Source organism: Heptranchias perlo, chromosome 18 (genome assembly GCF_035084215.1).
Source record: "Heptranchias perlo isolate sHepPer1 chromosome 18, sHepPer1.hap1, whole genome shotgun sequence".
Lineage (NCBI taxonomy): Eukaryota > Metazoa > Chordata > Chondrichthyes > Hexanchiformes > Hexanchidae > Heptranchias > Heptranchias perlo.
In genome coordinates, this window is record NC_090342.1 from 34,112,570 (window position 1) to 34,134,371 (window position 21,802).

The window sequence follows — 21,802 nt, forward strand, 5'->3', positions numbered from 1 at the left end:
ACTGGACCAGCCACATAAATACTGTGGCTACAAGAGCATGTCAGAGGCTGGGTATTCTGTGGTGAGTGACTCACCTCCTGACTCCCCAAAGCTTTTCCACCATCTACAAGGCACAAGTCAGGAGTGTGATGGAATACTCTCCACTTGCCTGGATGAGTGCAGCTCCAACAACACTCGAAGCGCGACACCATCCAGAACAAAGCAGCCCGCTTGATTGGCACCCCATCCACCCCCTAAACATTCACTCCCTTCACCACCGGCGCACTGTGTACCATCTACAGGATGCACTACAGCAACTCGCCAAGGCTTCGACAGCACCTCCCAAACCCGTGACCTCTACCACCCTAGGACAAGGGCAGCAGGCACACGAGAACACCACCACCTGCACATTCCCCTCCAAGCCTCACACCATCCCGACTTGGAAATATATCGCCATTCCTTCATCGTTGCTGGGTCAAAATCCTGGAACTCCCTACCTAACAGCACTGTGGGAGAACCTTCACCACATGGACTGCAGCAGTTCAAGAAGGCAGCTCACCACCACCTTCTCAAGGGCAATTATGAATGGACAATAAATGCTGGCCTTGCCAGCGACGCCCACATCCCATGAACAAATAAAAAAAATATAAATGCAAACTGTTGTTGAATTAAGCAGGATTCTGATTTCAAGAGAGGCAGTTAGGTGGGAAAAATACAACTCAACAAGTCATGGTTATAAAGATTTTATGCAATTATGGTGAACACTTATAGGTAGAAGTAAGACTAATGCACAGTAATTACAATCATTTAATCTTCTGGGGGACCTGAAGATTTTCCGCTCATCCTTGAGGTCATCAGCAAAAAGGAAATTCCCAATTGTGGCCAGTAAGTTGCTAGGTCTAAACGCATCCTCATCAAAGAAAAAGGGTTTGCAACAAGGGAGCACGTGGAATGGAAACTGACTCATTTCTTGGCTGAATTGTAGCAACAGCCATGTTATAATGATTACTTTAAACAGGTACAGGAGATTGGTAAAATATCTTGCCTTATACTTGGTAAATATATATTTTTTTGGAGGGGCAGCTCTATACTTTCAATGTTTTTCTTTCCTGCAAGCATCCTGATCCAGGTTTTCCTTTTTAATATAGTTTACTATCTTATATGCCTCCAAATAATATGTTTGTCTGTCCAGGATATTGGGGTGCAGCTTTGAACACTCCATTTACATGATGTTAAATAAATTAGGTTCAAAGTAAACCAAATACAGCTGCAGCATAACTATTTGAGCATTGACAATGGCAGAATTATGAGTGGTGAACTGGTACAACCATAAGCTAGACCGCTGGTTGGGGGGGGGGGGGCACAGAGATTTTGTGGGGTTCTTGCCATCCTTACATTACAGAGGGATGTACCGACGAGTCACAATGTTCAACTTCTGATAGCAGCGGATCGCAGTCATGTTTTCCCACAGTGATCCAATAGGTTCACTACAGGGCAATAAATGCATCACTTGCTACAGTTATAAAACCTAATTGAATACATCAGGGAACGCTGCCGGTTGGATTCCAGGGATATGTAAAAGGAAGAACCAGGTCTAGACTGGAGGAACAAGGACAAAAAAACTTTATTCTGCACGTGGTAAGTTCAGATTCAACAAAATTCCAGCATCAATGCTATGATGCAACTGTTAATCTGCACACAACATTTTATTGGCTAAACTTTCACTTCTGTATCTTTTGATCCATTTTTGTCCCTATTACGCCTTCCAAACTAGAGTTAATATTTATTTTCCCAGGGGAGATTTTTATTTTAACATTAGTAAACATTTTCCCTTTGTTTTGCACAAGCTATACTCTATTTTGTAATATTAGCAGGTAATGTGTCTGTTGTACTGTTTGATTGCCCACTGACACCAATCTTCAATGATGTAAAATATCTCCCCAATCAATGGACTTTAGTATTTCAGTCCAAGAGTATAATACATATGCATCATTCTCTTGTTGAAATCTTACTATAATCACTCATTTATTGCTTAGGTTTCCTACTTAGTTCAATTTCAGTATTGATCCACTTGTATGAAGCAAATGTGTCTTTTTTTTTTATTAGAAATACATATGTTTACATATCTCTCTACAGCTTTTTGCCACCAAAAAGTGTGCAATTTAAACATAATGATCCAAAAATTAAAGATTCATTACAATTTACAACTACAGTATATTATCATTTACATTTATTTAATTGGTCCCATGAGTAGAAATAATTGGTTTCCAAAAAGCACACCGTACAGGTTTCTGCTATAAACAGAAATGATTGATGATCACCTTCCAACTACCTGTAATTCCCAACATGGTGCCTTGCAACCGTCATGTTGTTTAATTTCCATACTTCAATTTCCTACAGACTATATACTTCTAAAGGCTAACAAGAGTATTTTGGCATATAATCACGTGTTCAAAGTACCAATAAACAATTCTATCTTACAATTGCTTAACAGATCCAAAAAGCAGATCTGATCCAGTAAACAAACAATCCATATAAGAAACTGCACACTCACTTTCTCAGAGTTCAGTGTAGTGTTTTAATTCTACAAACACTGTTTCTTTAAACAGGAAACAAAACCCAATTTATAAGAGCACTTCTTTAAAGCTGTGGATTTACCCATATTGTAATGTATATCTGTATAGCATATTTTCTTTTTATTGAATATTGCACCCTTTTCCCAAACTAATTAAAGCTCTACATATTTAATACCATTTTGCCTGGTTTAAACTAGAAAAAAAATCTCACTCCAATGACAAATATAACTTCCTTCTCCTAGGTTGAGTTTTTTTCCCCTCTTTTTAAAGCACAGTATTACCTGAGACAGATTGACTCTGGGAAAACTCAAGTAAGTAGGAGCAAAGATAGATGTCAGTAGATGCAATATAAGCATCGAACTGTGGCAAAAGATTTCCATCTGAAATGAATATTCCTTCAAAATATTTTGGTAATCAATGGTGTAGCAGGCACCCAAATGTAAATCACTTCTGAAAGGTTTCACATTCATTTCGTTATATTGTTTGCATCCAGTTAGGAGCCATATCGATCCTGCAAAAGACAAGTAAACGGTCTGTTGAAGGGAGAGGTTTTTGTGACCATTATAGACTTATTGCTTTGAAATACAAGTAGCACAAAGGAACCATGTGTAGCAAGCCAAAGCACTAATCTTTGAACATTTATGAGTCTTAAAAGGAAATAGACTCCAGGGCAGCTTGACAGAACCTAACAACTCTTGACTACATAGCTTGAAAGCCATGCATTAGAGATGCAGGATGCCTGATGAACTGAATCTCTCTACTATAGCGAGTCAGATTCTGCTCATATTACTACATGGATCACTTAATAGAAACTGAAGATTCCTCATTCGAGGAAGAAATAAATGAAAGTGCTCTTACACTATACACAACGGCAGAATTTCCACACTTCTAGATTAATTAAGACAACACATTCACGTGAATTACAAGAATTATTTTTCCTTTGAAGAGAACATTTGAGACCAGCAATCACACAGCCTCGAGTGCACTGGAATCAAACCACAAAAGGAATGTAGTGCATCAATAAAGCCATCTTTTATAGCTAACACTTTACCAAGTGAGTTTTAACTTACGGTATAATCAAAACATACTGAATTTATATCGCACTCAAGCTGCTGATCATAACAACCTCACGTGAAAGATTTGTAAGCCCCAAAAGTCCACCGATGTCTAACTGAGGAACAGTGTACACAGAGCTGGAAGCTCTGCAAGGAGGTGAGTGTGATGGTGAAAGACGTGACCCAAAATGTTCTGCTTATCACTGTGAAATTGACAAGAATCATTATTTTACAAGTCATTCCAAACACCAGGATAAGATTTTTTTAGACTGAAAGGTTCATCCATTTCCACAAAAGGGGAGGTATGGAGAAGGAGAGAGGGAGAGATTGCAATTTTGTTTCAATTTGTGTTAAATTATGGGCAGTTTTGTGTTCATGGTGAACCCATGACACTGCTAATTGTGTTCAGGCCACCCAAATTAATTTCACCCTGACCTCCCATCATTACAGCTGAACAAAAACCTACAGTTGATAGGACGATGTGCTAATCCATTGTCCCACCCAGTCTCGCCCCACCATTTTTATTTTAAAGGCAATGTTTAAATAAGTCACTGATAAAATTTCTTTTTCAATATAATCTTTCAGCAAAATTAGTTCTCAATTTAGCGAGTTCAATAAAACATTCTTGACTTGACTGAATATTTTTGCAAACTTCTGAAATTACAAACGAGGACTAAAAAATTTGGCAGTAAGAAGTTCATTTTCACTCACAGAAGTTAAAACTTGACACAATTTGATTTTTTTTTTTTAACAAGACAATTTTGATTATACTGGTGGATTGACTGGATAGTCTGGGGTCTGGAACATGATTTTAAGCTGCTTAAATTGACCAGTCTCTAAGGCCATTGCTTAAGTACTTCCTGTTGGAATCCGGGTAATCATAGCTGCTTGTAATTGTTGCTGACCTCATACTGCTTGTAAATTTGAAACTCCAGAACAACGGCTTTCTGGTTGATTTCCATCTGCAACAATGTGCAACACCCTGTTGTATGATGGACACACGCCCAATGCAAAATTTTTATATATAAATATAAACAAAAATAAAAGACAGACAGATTGGTCACAAGAACTTACCTGAAAAAAGATACTGAAAGATTATTTGTTATATAAATTATACCGACCTGAATGGAAGTCATCACTCCATTGGCAAGAACAGATAGCTTCCCAGCCACAGATCTAACACCTTGCTTAAACTGTGCCATGTCAGGAGCTGTTGGCAGCACGTTGGTCAGAGACATGTTTGCTTAAGAGAATAACAAATCAAATAATAAACATATAATCTTGATCAAATTATTCACTTCTAAGTAAAATACAATCACTATAAAAGAAATGAAGGAGGAAAATAAAACTGAACATACAAAACACATGTGCACTTCTCAGTCCTATCCATTGGTGTGCTTATTAGTGTATTTATATAACTTAAAAGTACACATGAAAGCAGAACTTTCCTTCAAAATAAAAATCTGGTTCAAAAGTTGACAACGCTATATTCCAAACCAGTTTAATCTAGCAAGACATGAACAATATATGAAATGTTATTTTATTTTTCTCAGAGCAGGACTCCTTAACTGAAAATAAATCTCCCCTTTAACCAAATAATTCTCCCTGTGCCATGTACCAGCCAGAGCCCAGGGTGCTTCGATGACCTCTATCTAGGCCATCAAAAGGGCACAACAGTAATGTGGGAATCCCATTGTCATAGCTTTTGTTTTTCCAATTAAAAGGACTTCTAAAAATTATATTCAAAAATATTCTGTTATACCCAGTGGGCTAAAAGGGGGCATTTAGTATCCCTCTGGTCTCTTGCAGCCATTCACACTTCCTGTTTAACATTAGCTTCCTTCGTGTGAGTGTGAATGGAATGTGGACACAGGCACCAAGAGAAAAACTTAATGCACAAATAAAAAGAATGCAGAGGAACATTACTTTAATTTGTTGTTTTTATTATAGAACCACATCAAAAGACAACAGGGAGACATTCATGCCAAAGGGTTGTGGCACTAAATTAGGAGAAAAGACTAGAAAAACTTCAGCTTTTCAACTTTGAAAGAAGGCAACTAAGAAGGGGCCTCATGCAAGCGTATGATTGTAAATCCTATAGAAAAAGTAAATCCAGAACATTGTTTAAAGTTAAACTGTGATAGGACGAGGGAACAGGTTGAAACTAGGAAATCACAAATTTAAGACTGACGTCAGGAAATTCCTCATACAAAGTGATCAACATGCAGACTGGACTTCCAGGTACCGTAGTGGAGGAAAAATTCCTGGAATCACATAAGGAACAGTTAGGTGCTGTGATGTGGTTATGTGGAGAGTAATCAGATAGGTCTTCCTCAAACATATTATCTTGTGAACCTTGTGAAGAAGCAATCCTATAGTATCATGGAATTTACAGTGCTACTGAATCTGACCCATTTACACTATGGGGCAAATCTGAAGACAAACCATTCATGTACAAGCTTGCACCGTTTATTAAGTCCTGATCTGTATTTATTTATGGCTGCTGGGGCTTCCCTAGTATAAGAGAAATAGAATCTTTGTTTCTTTAGAAAAAACTATGTTGAAATCCCCTAATTGCAAATGGGAGATTCTACCCCTGACCTCGGTATCCGTAAACAAGGCCATTCAGCCCCTCGAGACTGTTCCGCTATTCAATTAGATCATGGCTGATCTGTACCTCGACTACATTTACCTGCCTTTCAACCCTTACCTAATAAAAAATCTGTTGATCTCAGTCTTGAACATTTCAATTGACCCAGCATCGACAGCCTTTTGGAGGAAGAGTGTTCCAGATTTCCACTACCCTTGGTCTGAAAAAGTGTTTCCTGATTTCACTCCTAAATGGCCTAAGTTCTAATTTTAATATTGTGCCCCCTTGTTCTGGATTTCCCCACCAGAGGAAATAGCTTCTTTGTTTCTATCCTATTGAATCCTTCTATCGTTTTAAACACCTCAATTAGATCATCCCTCATCCTTCTAAATTCAAGAGAATACAAGCCTAGTTTTTGCAGCCTGTCCCTATTAATATAACCCTTTAAACCCCGGTATCATTCTGGTGAATCTCTGCTGTACCCCCTACGAGGCCAATGTATTCTTTCTGGGGTGCAGTACCCAAAACTGAATGCAGTACTCCAGATGGGTCTGACCAAGGCTCTGTACAGCTGAAGCATCACTTCCTCCCCTTTGTACTCAAGCTCCCTTGAGATAACGGCCAATATTTTATTAGCTTTTCTGATTACTTTTTGTACCTGCGCACTAGCTTTTAGTGATTTGTGTACACAAACTTCAAATCGTTTTGCTCCTGCATAGTTCCTAGTCTCATGAGTAAGAAAATATTCCGATTTGTCTTTCTTGGATCCAAAGTGGATGACTTCACACTTCCTCACATTGAACCCCATCTGCCACAGTTTTGCCAACTCACTTAATCTACATAGAACTGTTAATTTAACAGTTAGAAAGAAAGATAGAATTTGCATTTAAATAGTGCCTTTCACAAACTCAAGACATTCCAAAGCATTTTACAGCCAATTAAATACTTTTGAAGTGTTGTCACCATTGTAATTTAGGAAGCCTGGCAGCCAACTTGCACACAGCAAGGTCCCACAAACCAAACGAGATAATGAGCAGATAATCTGTTTTAGTGATGTTGGTTGAGGGATCGATATTGGCCAGGACACCGGGATAACTCCTCTGTTCTTCAACTAGTCCCAAAAAATCTTTTAAATTAACATTTTACATTTAGTTTAAAAGAATCTCCTGTAGCAATTAGGGGATTTGTCACCTTGTCTATCGTACAAAACGGCTTCAACCTATTTTACCATGATTATATGTGGATCTCCCATGGCATTGCTCACGTGTACACTGAGCATAGTTTTGATGGCTAGTTATTGAAGTGGAGCTATGTTCAAATTGAGCACTCCCTTTAAGGCCAATACTCAGGTATTCTCTTTGGGAATGTGGTCTCAATAGGCAGATCCAGGTAATCAATCCTAGTTTAAGTCATTCTCATGTTTTTAATATGAAAAATTTCAGTTACCTTACAGGGTTTTGCGGGCTGTGGAAGAAGGGGCTAGGCTTACAAAATGCAAATCCTGGTATATTCTGAGAATGGTCAGTCTCGCTAACAATCATGAAAAACATCTTAGTGTATTAAATGGCCTCCCCGAGCTCCTATATGTAGTGGTGCTCATTAAACTCAGGAGGATGGGATTATTAATCTGAAATTAAAATGAAGAGGAAAGGGCCTTAAATGGTTCATAAAAATCACACTTAATTGGGAAGAATCAAGGTATTTGTAGGGGGGAAATGGTCAACAAAGACCAACCCAATAATTCAAGCTCCAGACAAGCACTCCAAATTCAAATTGAGTCTCAGTGCTCGATTCAGGGTTAGGCCTTGGCAAGAAAATGTTTTCTAGAGACTTTATAACACCGAACACATAACTCTGAGTAAGAATAGCATTTTATTCAGAAATGTACATTATTTTATGGGGATCTCAGGTTATAAATGCTACTTTTACTGGTACATTTTCAGCTGGGAGGAAAATTCAAACTAATTAATTTTTGGAGCAATGTGATTAGTTTTTCTTGCTACTTGTCAGTTTTCAAAAAAAAAATTCAAGAGATTTGATCGCTCGTTTTTTTTCTATCCTCATTGGTACATAATGACTGGATTGAATGCTTTTGAGTCTGACATTTAAGCAATCAGCTATATGATTGGTGATTTAACATGAGGCCTCATGTCAGCCAATCACTACTTTTTGCCCCATGCACATATGATGTTCTTAAGAAGGATGCCTCGAAGTTGTGGCGCGACAGACATGCACCAGGTGCAAGACTTGTATAGATTAACAGGTCTCCTGTGGCGTTACTCACTGTAAATTAGATGATATGCTGTTTTATAAGGACAGAAGTGTTATAATATATAATGGTTGGTGTGATTATAGTGGGTGCTGGTAAGTGGGCTACAGCAGGCAATGCTTTGTGCGTGCAGCGAAAGTGCAGTGAGGTCTATATTCACTTTATGTGTGACTACCAAGGACTCACAGGGAATTTTTTTTTGTAGACTTGAGTCTTCATTGGGCTACATGTAGTATTTTTCTGTTGTGGCCCTGCAACTGCAGAGGTGCTCTGGAATACAGGTGTAGTATATGGGGACATTTATATAGATCTAGTGATAATAACTATAGAAATAATTATAATGTAAATGTATTTGCATAAGAGCCAGTCAATTGCAAGAAATTTGCTTGTAAGTACGAGAGAAGTGGGATAAATTGGTCTATAATTAAGCGTGACCAAAAGAGTGATACAGGAACCCATGACCACATATGTTGTCTTCATGGTCTCCCATGGTGCTGCTTAGTGAACAACTGGCTTGTATGTAAATCAGCTGCAAGAAAGTTACCAAGAAGAAATTTTCCCATAATTAAATGTGACAGAAGTGTGACACAGAAAGTGCAAGGTGAAACAGTAAATGCGTGCACATGTAACATTTTTAATATATTGATGTAACATAGATTGATGTGTTATTCCTTTAATTTAAAGAGAGTCCGAAGTTGGGAGAAGCAGCAGCAATTCAGGGACTTCGTGGAAGCAAGTAGAAGTGCCGATTATCAGGGACACAGGGAGGCAGCACACCGGGATCGCTGGTTAAGAGCTGGAAAGCCATTCCTCAGCATTCTGGAACACTTTAACCACTGGTATACAAAAAAAAATTTAAAGTGAAACTAAACAAATCTTTCAAAAGAAAAGAAAGAGATGAGGTGCATCAATTAAAAAGACTTTTTGTAGGAGAAGAAATAGAAAATAATCACAACACTGTCCTGTGCTCAGTTTATATGTGTACCCAGTTTTTGAAGAGGTAGTTTTTCTCCAGATATCATACATGGCTGGCATCTTACCTGATGTTTGCTTCTTTTCACCCTTAAATAGATCAGCTGAGCTAATAGACGAACTTCCTGAAAATCGTTCCAGTTGAGTTTTAGCTTCATACTGCAGACAAAACAAACCCAAGAGTCAAAAAAAAGTTACCTTAGGGGCAATAAAAACAATTAACTGTTGCTAAAACAGAACTTAATACATACCAGTTCTGGCCTTAAAGCTGAATTATAAAACTACAGAACTTTTTATAAATACATAATGTGAACTTAAAATCTTTTAAAAAGGAAATATTAAAAAAGTCCTGTTTCTCCAAAGGGAAGTCTTCCAGAGAGAGTAGGATAAGGTTTAGTTTGCATTTTCAACGAGATTTAGACAGCAGAATTCTACTGCAGAAAAAGCTCCCGGAATGAGGATCAAGAGTAAGCTGGATCAGCTACATAACTATCCAATAGCTTTAGCATCAAGTACTTTCAGCCAGAAGACATTTTATTAGACGTAAAGATAAACTCCCTCCATAACTTGTCTGAACGCCAACCTCTAAAGAATATCTCAATTTCCCACACCAGGCATCCTTGTGACTTCTGAATGAGATTGTCAAATTCAGTTCCAAATAGTAATGAATCAAGTGCAGCTTTGCACTCTTGGCCCACATTCATTAAGTTCTGGGCTAAGGCTGCTCCAGCTCATTTCCCATAGGATCTTTGCATATGGCAGGGAGAATATCCCAGGCTTTTGAGGTGAAAGGTAATGTGTTCACCCACAGTGACGCTGAAATCTCAAAGACGTTAACATAATTCTCTTTTAAAAAACCTCTTACTTCCAGATTTTAATACAGACAAATGAAAACTCAATTATGTAAAATCTGTGGCTTGAATATACATCGATAATTTTATGTAAATATTTCATTTTAAGTAAATAATTGGAGGGCACAGTTTTTATTAATGTTTCTGCTAGCACCAATACTGATCTCCATTCAAGGCACTGCAACCAAACGTGTTCCGTTTGGTGCTGCGGTGCATCTGAAGGCATCAGCATATTCAATAGGAATTGCATGCATTGTCACTAACCGTACATGCCAGTATGTTTCCTAAAACAGTAGTAGGCACAGTTCACAACAGGTCTCAATACCTTGATTTCATTACTGAGAAAGATGGTTAACTTGTTTAACTTCACTGCTGAAATCTGTTTTTACAGGCATTCATTCAGCACAGAACTGTTACTTTTTCATGCAGTCGGCACTGAATGCTGCATGCATCTGCACTGATAGTACCATTTAACGCAACAGATTGATCACATGTATTCAGAAAATGGTGGCACACTCACTTCTGCAGGATCCTGTTTCCCAAAATACATATCCGAAGAAATGGCTTTGACATTGCCAAATTTCTTCTGTGCTTCCTCAGATACCACTACATAATCTGATTCCGGCTTACGACGTGCAGGCCTGGGGAAAGATGGGAGAAATTAGATACTAACGTTAAAACTAGGATCAACATAGCAGTGTAAAAAAACACAAGTCTCTTGTGTGGCATCAATCTGCATTACAGTTACTTTTGTGTAAACATTTCTAGAGTTCACTTGTGAGTTGAAAATGGGTTATACATAAACTGATGAAGTACAATCAAACATTAAAGTAACAACGAATAATTTGCTATCAAATATCTTGGTCAAAAATAACTATATGAAGCATAATAAATTTAGAGACTAAAAAGAAAATTAAGTTTAGGCTAAGTCTAAGGTAGATTTTGGTACTAAGCTTAAATGATTTTAAATAAAACAAAAATTAAGAAAAAAAGGTCATTTTCTTATCTGTTGAAATCATGTAGTATGTTCAGCAATGAGGCATAATACCAAATAAGATATTTTCATTACAAGTTATGTGCTATACCCGTCATTTAATGATATCTTTGAAGTAAATGTATCCTTCTCTCTATTGCTGCTTTCTGTCTTCCAAAAGGAATCACTGTTGTCGTCCCATTTTGAATATGTACCTCCCATATCCAGTGGATCATCAAAATACCTAAAGAGTTGGAGAAGGAGGAAAGAGGGAAAGTTACAGGTCTCACAAAATATTAACTCTTTCATTATAGGCTTGAACAAAATGGATTTTGGTTGCATTAACTTGTATTTCTGCTTGTTCCCCCCAAATTATTCCTCCATATCTGTATTCAATGTAGTCATCATCAGCAACTGCTGTGTGTTAAGGACAGTCAACATAATAATGACAACAAAATACTACTTTCTTTAAAATGTACTAATGCACAAAAGAAACTAAATTTCAGAAACAGTGTCTGGCTTTTTCCCCAGAGATCTGGTGTAATCAACAAGTTATACAAAATGTCATCTCAGTTACTGTGCTCTTCTGGAATTCCACAGGCCCAAGAGTTTGCCATTGAAGCCAATGAGATCAAACGTATTTGATTGTTAGAACAGAGTTGCAGCTTCTGCTGTAAATGTGGCAAAAACAAAAGATGACATTTATAGGACAGGTAAATTCAACCAGCAACAAGGGACACTGCTGGAAGTCCAGCAAAATGGTGTAGGTCACTACATCCACACAGCTATCAATTCCACTATTTGACAACGAGCACTTTATGGGCTGGGATAGATTATCCCTTGCTTTTAATTTTCCTGCTCCTAAGTAGTGCTACAACAGATCAGACAGGATCCAGCAAAACTTTCCAACCAAGTATAGCAGAGTTCAAATTGTCTGAACTAGAATTTGAATCAGAGTCCAATGATGCACTAGGATAACTTGTTTTTCTTTTCAAAAGTAGTGTATCATCAATTGTAATCAGAATCCAGTGATAACTGATACAGTTTCAACTAATGTATTGAACAAGTGTCACATCGATATCAACAAAGAGATTAAAGCTGGCGGGGAGGGGTAGGAGGGTGCAGGCTGCCAGGTATCAGGACTGCATGAAAATAAAAGTATTAACCCAATGGGCCTGCTGATTGAAGATAGTGTTAATGGCTTTTAAATACTTATTTTCTGAACAGTAAGACCTTCTGAAGTCCTATTGTTTTCTTCCCCCTTCTCGAGTGTCCCCGCATCATATACTGTGCGCAGACAAGAAAGTAGTTGGATGACCTGATTCCTAGCTTGCATCAATGTCGCTCTGAAACAATGCACTACTAAGTCATGCACTATAGCAACTCTTGCCCAAAGGGAAAAATCTCTCAGACTGGCATTAGCGAACATGCGGGACAAGATCACCTCTTTTTTTCTCTCAACCAAAGTCATGTTTGTAACACCCATAGATAGTTGAGTTTTTTTTTGTTTATTCAGTGAATAAAACATTCCAATGCTCAAAAGGGAACAAAATTTACAAAACTATTAAAAAATTCACGAAAAACCTTTGCACCCATTTAACGATTAACAGTACCAAGAAAGCACATTTGTACTTCAGGTTCTTGCCTCATAATCACTCAGGTTGCACCCTTTAATGTTTTGCTGAGGAAATAACCAGTAGCAGCGGCAGCCCTAATACTTTAAAAAAATTTCATCTTTTTTGTCACCTCATGTATTTTATCCCAGCCAACATGTTGCAACACGATTTTCTTCAGGATCGAACATAGGAAGACACCTCACCTGGAATGAGAAGTAGTAAATGCAGGTTCTTCATCATCATCATACTTTCTCCTGGAAGATTTTGCAACAGTAGGTGTCTCTTGTTCTATGGTTTGCATATCTGATAGTACAGAATGAGAAACTCCACTGGAAGGAATAAAAGCGAGAAAAAGAAGAACATTATAGGGTAGCACAATACAGAGCTCTACTTTGTTGCATTCAGTCTGTACTGACAAGAAGAATTGAACGGCAATTTCAAAATGTAAAAAAAACGAAGACCCAGATTCAGATACAAAATTTTTTGCAACATTATTAAATGACAAAAGAAACCGTTTTCCATTACCATATTTATTTTAGAGTAGAGTATTAACAAAATTTCAACATACTACTCAATTACCTACCTACATAGGAAGCCAAAAGCAAGGGCAGTCTTCAGGCAAACTGGGGTTAGAGGACCAAAGACAATTGGAGCAGAGTAGCCAGAGGTAATTCAGTTCCTATTTTAAAGTCGTACATTCTGTCCTTATTTTTACATAATATTTGATATTATTTACAGTTAAACAGCAAAATTGACAGTTTATTTGGGAAGCAGAGAAATAAAGTTGGTTCGAGAATAGGAATTTCCCTGCAGTACAAGCTGAGGAGCTGAAAGGCACAAAAGTGAGGCACTACATACCCCCAAAAGCTGGAGGGTGTAATTACAGTGTGACAAGTTTACATAGGCAGTTTCCATTATAAATGAAAACATAAGTATGTATAATGGAACAAAGGCGACATAAAAGTGTGACACAAACATAATAAAATAAGAAAAAGTATATGCAAACATACATTTTTTAATATAGATAATCGGACAGAGCATGAGAAAACAGATTTGGATCTGGTGGAGAAGAATGCCCCAATCAAAGCTTTGCTTCATAAGACCAGGTAACAAAACAATTTTATTTTACATTATTTTTTTAAAATTAACAATGCAGTTATTAAAATGTCCTTAACCTAAGTCAGTCTCACTGAGATGATGTAAGCAGTGCAACGAAAAGGGACATTTGCACTGTATTACTAAAAGCAAAAAAATTGCCTAAAAATGTATGAGTTGTTAAGTTGGAGCACTGCTGAGTAAAACAAACTGACAGTGCTGCTTTGTAAGTAGACAAAACATTTTACACGTTAGACATCCTCCATCATATCTGAAGTGTACTACATAGCATTTCATGTCAGTCAACACAATGGCAGCTAGGGATTTTTTAAAATCATAGTACAGGAGGTGGTTTTCGGCCCATCGTGCCTGTGCTGGCTCTTTGAAAGAGCTATCCAAATAGTCCCATTCCCCTGCGCTTTCCCCCTAGCCCTGTAAATTTTTTCCCTTCAAGTATTTATCCAATTCCCTCTTGAAAGTTACAATTGAATCTGCTTCCACCACCCTTTCAGGCAGTGCATTCCAGATCATTACAACTCGCTGTGTAAAAAATGTTTCCTCATGTCGCCTCTGGCTCTTTTGCCAATCACCTTAAATTTATTTCCTCTGGTTACCGACTCTTCTGCCACAGGAAACAGTCTCTCTTCATTTACTCTATCAAAACCGTTCATGATTTTGAACAGCTCTATCAAATCTCCCCTCAACCTTCTCTGTTCCAAGGAGAACAACCCCAGCTTCTCCAGTCCCTCCACATAATTGAAGTCTCTCCACAGTATTCTTCTTTGTACTTGATATTGTGAGTATAAGGTTATATGCAAAGCGGAACACTCAACTCCTTGGGAGCAATGCCATAATTAAAGCTATTTCTATTTACAACTTCTCTTCGCTCCTTATTTTAGTTCTTGTCCATCTGAAGCGCCATTTGCTGGCTATGGCATCAGGTGTCTGCCTATGCCATTCTCGAGTTATACATTGTGAGACACATGCAAGTAACCCAATGTGATGCACCTTTCCATTTCTCCTGTCCCATGACTTCCTTCATCCTGAGAAAAGTCCTTTTCCTAGCAGAGTAGCAAAAGTTCTGGATTTTCCGTGTGGGGAATCGCGAAGTGGACAGAACATTTAAATTAGATGGCACAGTAAGTTACTACTGCACCACTGAACGATAGAACGTGGACTCACAATTCCCCACACGGAAAATCCAGAACTTCGCTACCCACCTTTACCTCCTTTCTTCCCAATTAAGCAGTGTTGCAGTTTAAGGTACTTACGCTCTGCTGCTGAAGCCCATGCCCAGTCGTTCTGCTTGTTCCTTCTTTTTGCCTTCCATTTTCTTCAACTTCTCATCGTCCTTCTTTCTTTGTATTTCCAGGTCTTGGTATGCAAGCCGAAGAGATGAAACTCTGTAATAGAGAATTTCTTTGCTTACATTCTCCACTTTGAACAAGCCCTTAACCATCTGAACACTTGAAAATATATTTCAATGCATCATCAAAATCCACAATGACGCTGAATTTTAGAATGAGAAAAATGAACCCTAATTAATTTTACAATTCACGCAAAATAGTTACCATACAATGTTGAAAAATTGTAACTGAATTAACAGATGGCTTTGTTACCTCACTTCTTTGAAACAAGTACTGAAACACTCTCAGTTGGTCTGTAGTCAGGCAGAACCTCTGATACAACACATGATATTATAAATGAATATCTGCTCTTATTCTACGAGGCAAGCTTTGTGGGGTTGTTACTTTGTTCCTATCCCTATACCAAAGACAAAACTCCCACAGAGACAGTATGAATATATTCAGTGTTACTTGCTAACAATTTGAATAAATCCAAGGGTCTGCCATATTTAATAAACTACTTACTGCATGAGTTTACTTTAATGATATAAACTGATGCAGTGCCCCAGACACACTGCATAGTACCCACAATGTTCTGTGCCAAAGAAAGGAAGAAATTAGGCTCATGTCTGTGAACCTCTAAACAGTGAGTTACTGGATATTGTTCCAGCTTCAACCTTTATATTTGTTTGATCACTTGGAGTAACTAGGTGAGCAGAATACATATCCTTTCACACTAAACTACCAATTTTACTATGTTATTTACATTAAATAATGTAACAGAAGGACAGAAAAGTACTATGAAGGTATGCACCTTCCATTATTGGCTTTGACCACGTAAACTTTGTAAAAGATGGAGGTCCCATAATTCAATGTGCAAAAAAAAAATCCGGAAGTATTTTGGTTCCTTTCAAAACTTCAATATTCCTTCAGGTGCTATATCACAGCACCTACAAAACAGCAACGCAAACATGGCACCACACTGACAGGAAAACTCACCTCATTGTTAACATTATACACAGTGATGGACACCTATAGTGAATTGACAATGGTAATCCAATCTCAGGGGTTGCAAATTACCAACATTAAATCAGTTGAGCTTTCCTTGCCAGGTTTATTTACATTAACTACAACCCCTCAACTGGACTACCACTTTACAATTCATCTACAGATACCCATTAATGTCTATCCAAATGTTTTTTTTTACTAAGTAATTGACTTTGTCTGTACCCCTGCACTTTTAAACCTTGGTGGTGTCTGACATTAATGAGATTTGGTCCTTCAGTTTTTCAACATATAAGAATTAGTCATCTGCAAGATTCACTACACCTTGCTGATAACTTGCTCTTAAAACTCATTTTTAATGCAGGATTTCCAAGGGATCAGAAACCATAGTTCTGAGGAGAGATTTGAGACACTGGGACTATTATCAATGCAACAGAAAGGGCTAAGAGTCAGCATAATAAATGAAAGTCAGCATGGATTTGTTAAAGGAAAATCATGTTTGACTAACTTGATTGAGTTCTTTGATTAAGTAACGGAGGGGGCTGATGAGGGTAACGCAGTTGATGTTGTGTATATGGACTTTCAAAAGGCATTTCATAAAGTACCACATAATAGACTTGTAAGCAAAATGAAACCCCATGGGATTAAAGGCACACTGGCAGCGTGGATACAAAATTGGCTAAGGGACAGAAAGCAGAGAATAGTGGTGAGTGGTTGTTTTCCAGACTGGAGGGAAGTATGCAGTGGTGTTCCCCAGGGGTCGGTGTTGGGACTACTACTCTTTTTGATATACATTAATGACCTGGACTTGGGTATACAGGACATAATTTCAAAGTTTGCAGATGACTCGAAACTCAGAAATGTAGTAAACAGTGAGGAGGATAGTAATAGACACCAGCAGGACATAGGCAGACTGGTGAAATGGGCAGACACATCGCAGGTAGAATTTAACGCAGTGAAGTGTGAAGTGATACATTTTGGCAGGAAGAATGAGGAAAGGCAATATAATTAAATGGTACAATTTTAAAGGGGGTGCAGGAACAGAGAGACCTGGGGGTATATGTATACAAATGTTTGAAGGTGGCAGGACAAGTTGAGAAGACTTAGATGCTGTTTCCATGGCTGGAGAGTCTAGAACTAGGGGGCATAGTCGCAGGATGAGGGGTCGGCCATTGAGTGTTGAGTGTCTTTGGAATTCTCTACCCCAGTGGATGCTGAGTCGTTGAGAACATTCAAGGCTGAGATTGATAGATTTTTGGACAATAGGGGAAATCAAGGGATATGGGGTTCAGGCAGGAAAGTGGAGTTGAGGTCGAAGATCTGCTATGATCTGACTGAATGGCGGAGCAGGCTTGAGGGGCCGTATGGCCTCCTCCTGCTCCTATTTCTTATGTTCTTAAGGCTGTTAAAAAAAAAATGGGATCGTGGGTTTTATTAATAGACTCATAGGGCAGCATTTTAGCACCCGCTATCGGGTGCGTTCCTGGCGGGGGGCCCCGAAAATCGGGAAATCCCGGAGCGGGACTGGAGCCCGCCTCATACCCGCGCACTTCCGGGTTCCCCACTGACGCGCTGCCGTGCGCGCGCAGCCCCCGCTGGTGGGAATCCCGCAGGCAATTAAATCCAGCGGGATGCCACTTGAAGGTATTTATTTCGCTTGTTCAGGTCATTAACTGACCTGATTAAGGGATTATGTGAGGAGGGGTGGGATTTTAAAGCAAACTGGGACTGTTTCCCACATAGGGGGAAACACTCCCAGTTCAAATGGACCTGTTGCAGCTGCAAAGGTCCATTTGACAGGGGGGGGGGGGGGGGGGGGGAAGAGACCATCACTCATTGCAGGAGGCCACTCTGTCACTTGGGACAAAGTTTGGCCTCCACCACCCTCCTCCTGACAATTAAAGTCACCAACTTGCACACTTACCCCGGGGTCCAGAGATATGTACCTACCTTGCGGACCCCCTCAGATGTACATCTTCCGGATGGGGGTCGCCGTAGCTGCAGTCATGACCTCCTCGGAGGGCGAACAGCCTCACCGGCCTCGCCATCCACGCCGTCCACCTCTGACATGTGGAGCTCCACAACAGAGCGCTGTGACACATCCACCTGTACAGCAGGAGGGAGGGCTACCGCAGAGAGAGATGCGTCGCAGAGGGCACTACCCTCGCCACAGGGTCCACAGACCGAGGCTCAGCTTCCTGGACCTCTCTGAGCAGCAGTGCACACGGAGGCTCAGAGTCACTCGACATGTAGTCGTGGACATCTGCAGCCTCCTTCATGCCGACCTGCACCCGGCTGGCCCGAGCACCATCTTCTTACCTGTCGCTGTCAAAGTCACCACTGCCCTCAACAACTTCTCCTCCGCATCCTTCCAGGGTGCAACCGGGGACATCGCCGACGTCTCTCAGCCGTCTGCACAAAAGAGCCCTGCAAATACACCTACACCCACTCTGCAGTGACACAATGGGTGGCATCAGTTGTAGGTCTTCATTGTGATCCTCAGGAAACGGCATTATTGCACAAACCAGACAAGATTCGCGGAGACATGGCAGTAGTGGTGCCAATATAATATGTGATGTGAGTTGGTCAGAAATTAAATATAAGTAACAACCGTGACAAACCCTCAAACACCCTTGTGCATCCCCTTCATGCTCACGACACATTTGCCTTACGCTGCCTACTGCACATATGTGATGCGTGCCCTGTGGCTGCAGCACGGGTAGTGGCAGGTTGAGTGAGGCTGACCGTGAAAGAGATGCACGAGAGGGTGAGTATGAGATAGAGCCATGAGATTGTATGAGGATTGGGTTGAGTGGTAGTGGCGGGATGAGTACTGGCGAGGTGAGTAGGTGCAGTTAAGATGAGGATGAGGTTTGAGTGGGTACGAGGGGTGATGTGACAGAGTAGTGTTGGCAGTGCAGAAGGAGATGTGGGGTGGGGCGGTGATGTGGCAGACGGAGTGTAGGGGAAAGAGTAAGTGTACTCACTTCGGCTGACCTACTGAGGTCATTGGAGCACCTCCTGCATTGTATGCAGGTGGGCGATATGTTGGTGGTGCAGGTGACCTCCTCTGCCACCTCGAGCCAGGCCTTCCTGGTGGCAGAGGCAGGCCGCTTCCTCCCGCCCGCCAGGGGGAAGATCTCTGTCCTCCCCCTCCTCCTCACCCTGTGTATTGATACCTGGAGTGAGGCATCATTAAACTGGGAGCAGCCTTCCCCTTGGGCTGCTCCATGCTGTAATTTTTGCTATTTGTTGCAGCATCTGTCAGTGGAGGACTGCCCCTTTAAATAGAGCTCCTCCAGCTGACAGATCTTACTGTGCATGCGCAGCCCGCCCGACGCGCAGATCAGCAGTGGGGAACCCGGAGGAGAAGGTAAGTGAATCCAATTATGCTACGATCGTGCGGGGAGCTGACTGATTTCGCCGGGCGCGTTACCCATGCGCCCGATAGCCGAGAACCCGCAGGCCTGGCAACATCGGGCCCATAGAGTACAAAAGCAAGGAAGTTATGCTAGACCTTTATAAAATACTGGTTAGGCCTCAACTGGAGAATTGTATTCAATTCTGGGCACCACACTTTAGGAAGGGTGCCAAGGCCTTAGAGAGGGTGCAGAAGAGATTTACAACGACAACTTGCATTTATATAGTGTCTTTAACGTAGTGAAACATTCCAAGGCGCTTCACAGGAGTGTTATCAAACAAAATTTGACACCGAACCACATGAGATATTAGGACAAGTGACCAAAAGCTTGGTCAAAGAGGTCGGTTTTAAGGAGCATCTTAAAAGGAGGAGAGAGAGAGATAGAGAGTCGGAGAGGTTTAGGAAGGGAATTCCAGAGCTTCGGGCCTAGGCAGCTGAAGGCAGTGCCGCCAACGGTAGAGCGATTAGAATTGGAGATGCGCAAGAAGCAAGGAGGTGTGCAGAGATCTCGGAGGGTTGATAGGGAGGGGCGAGGCCATGGAAGGACTTGAAAACAAGGATGAGAATTTTAAAATCTAGGCATTCCCAGTTCGGGAGCTAATGAAGGTCAGTGAGCACAGGGGTGATGGGTGAATGGGACTTGGTGCGAGTTAGGATATGGGCAGTAGAGTTTTGGATGAGCTCAAATTTGTGGAGGGTGGAGGGTGGAAGATGGGAGGCCGGCCAGGAGAGCATTGGAATAGTCAAGTATAACAAAGGCGTGGATGAGGGTTTCAGCAGCAGATGAGCTGAGGCAGGGGTGGAGACAGGCACTGTTACGGAGGTGGAAGTAGGCGGTCTTGGTGATGGTAATTTACTAGAATGGTACCAGGGATGAAGGACTTAAGTTATGTGGAGAGACTGGAGAAGCTGGGGTTGTTCTCCTTCGAGCAAAGAAGGTTAAAAGGGGATTTGATAGAGTTGTTCAACACCATTAATGGTTTTGATGGAACAATTTCTCCTTATTTACTCTAAGTGGCAGAAGGGTCTGTAACCAGAGGACACAGATTTAAGGTGATTGGCAAAAGAACCAGAGGCGACAAGAGGAAACATTTTTTTAATGCAGTGAGCTGTAACGATCTGGAATGCACTGCCTGAAAGGGTGGTGGAAGGAGATTCAATAGTGACTTTCAAAAGGGAATTGGATAAATATTTGTAGGGAAAAAATTTACAGGCCAATGGGGAAAGAGCAGGGGAGTGGAACTAATTGGATAGCTCTTTCAAAGAGCCAGCACAGGCACGATGGGCCAAATGGCTTCCTTCTGTGCTGTAACATACTATAAGACTTAATTGAGGTTTTTAAAATTATGAATGGTTTCAATAGGGGGAAGAGAGAAAACCTCTGGTTGGGGTATTAGTGCAAGTGTTCATTGAATTAAAATGGTCAGAGTGTGCAGAGGATTTAGTAGAAATTTATTAACAAAAAGAGTTGTTGAAGCATGAACTGCTTTGTCACATATTTTAAGGGAAAATGGATCAATATTGGAAATTGAAAATGGTTACAGAAATATAGGGAGAGTGTAGGGCAGTAGGATTAATTTTGGATTGTTCTCAAAGAGCTGGCAGACAAGACATGCCAAATCATCTCTTCTGTTCTTTGAACTTCAATGGGTCTATCTTTTATAGGATTTTATTCTCCATAAATGGCACCCAACATGGGCAGCTGAACATATTAGGCTTTATAAAATGTGCTTTATTTCTACTGTGGTGTAATATGGACAGGTGGCTTAAAGTCACTTTTTCGACTTCAATACAAGATAGTAAGAGAACTGGCACAGTTAAAAAACACTTCCAAATAACAGTACAGGACCACTTTTTCTCCTGATATCCCAAGTGCTAGCAAACACTGTTACAATACCTGATTGACAAAGCACCGACAGCAGTGTGAAACATCATGCTGCTCTGACTTGTAAAACAACAAACTAAAACAGTTGACTAATTCTATGGAAAACTGTCAGCAAATTACATTAGTACTCCTCTGAGTCATGCCCCCATAATAAGAATGTTTGACCAGA

The 21,802-nt window shown here is 40.2% G+C and overlaps 1 protein-coding gene across 3 annotated transcripts in view; it reads right to left on the reverse strand.

Moving 5' to 3' along the window:
- Positions 1 to 706: 706 nt before the first annotated feature.
- The window catches only part of arfgap2 (ADP-ribosylation factor GTPase activating protein 2), a 58,374-nt gene continuing 37,278 nt past the window's right edge, over positions 707 to 21,802 (reverse strand). For 2 of the 3 annotated variants that reach the window (XM_067999676.1, XM_067999675.1), the window contains 7 exons: positions 15,248 to 15,379; positions 13,085 to 13,210; positions 11,378 to 11,509; positions 10,813 to 10,933; positions 9,510 to 9,600; positions 4,732 to 4,853; positions 707 to 3,066 (listed from right to left, as the gene is read on the reverse strand). In XM_067999676.1, the coding sequence (XP_067855777.1) occupies positions 3,049 to 3,066; positions 4,732 to 4,853; positions 9,510 to 9,600; positions 10,813 to 10,933; positions 11,378 to 11,509; positions 13,085 to 13,210; positions 15,248 to 15,379 (742 nt within the window). In that variant the 3' untranslated portion in view covers positions 707 to 3,048. Of the gene's footprint in view, positions 3,067 to 4,731; positions 4,854 to 8,053; positions 9,306 to 9,509; positions 9,601 to 10,812; positions 10,934 to 11,377; positions 11,510 to 13,084; positions 13,211 to 15,247; positions 15,380 to 21,802 lie in introns of those variants that run through there. The other variant, XM_067999677.1, reaches the window with a different exon arrangement.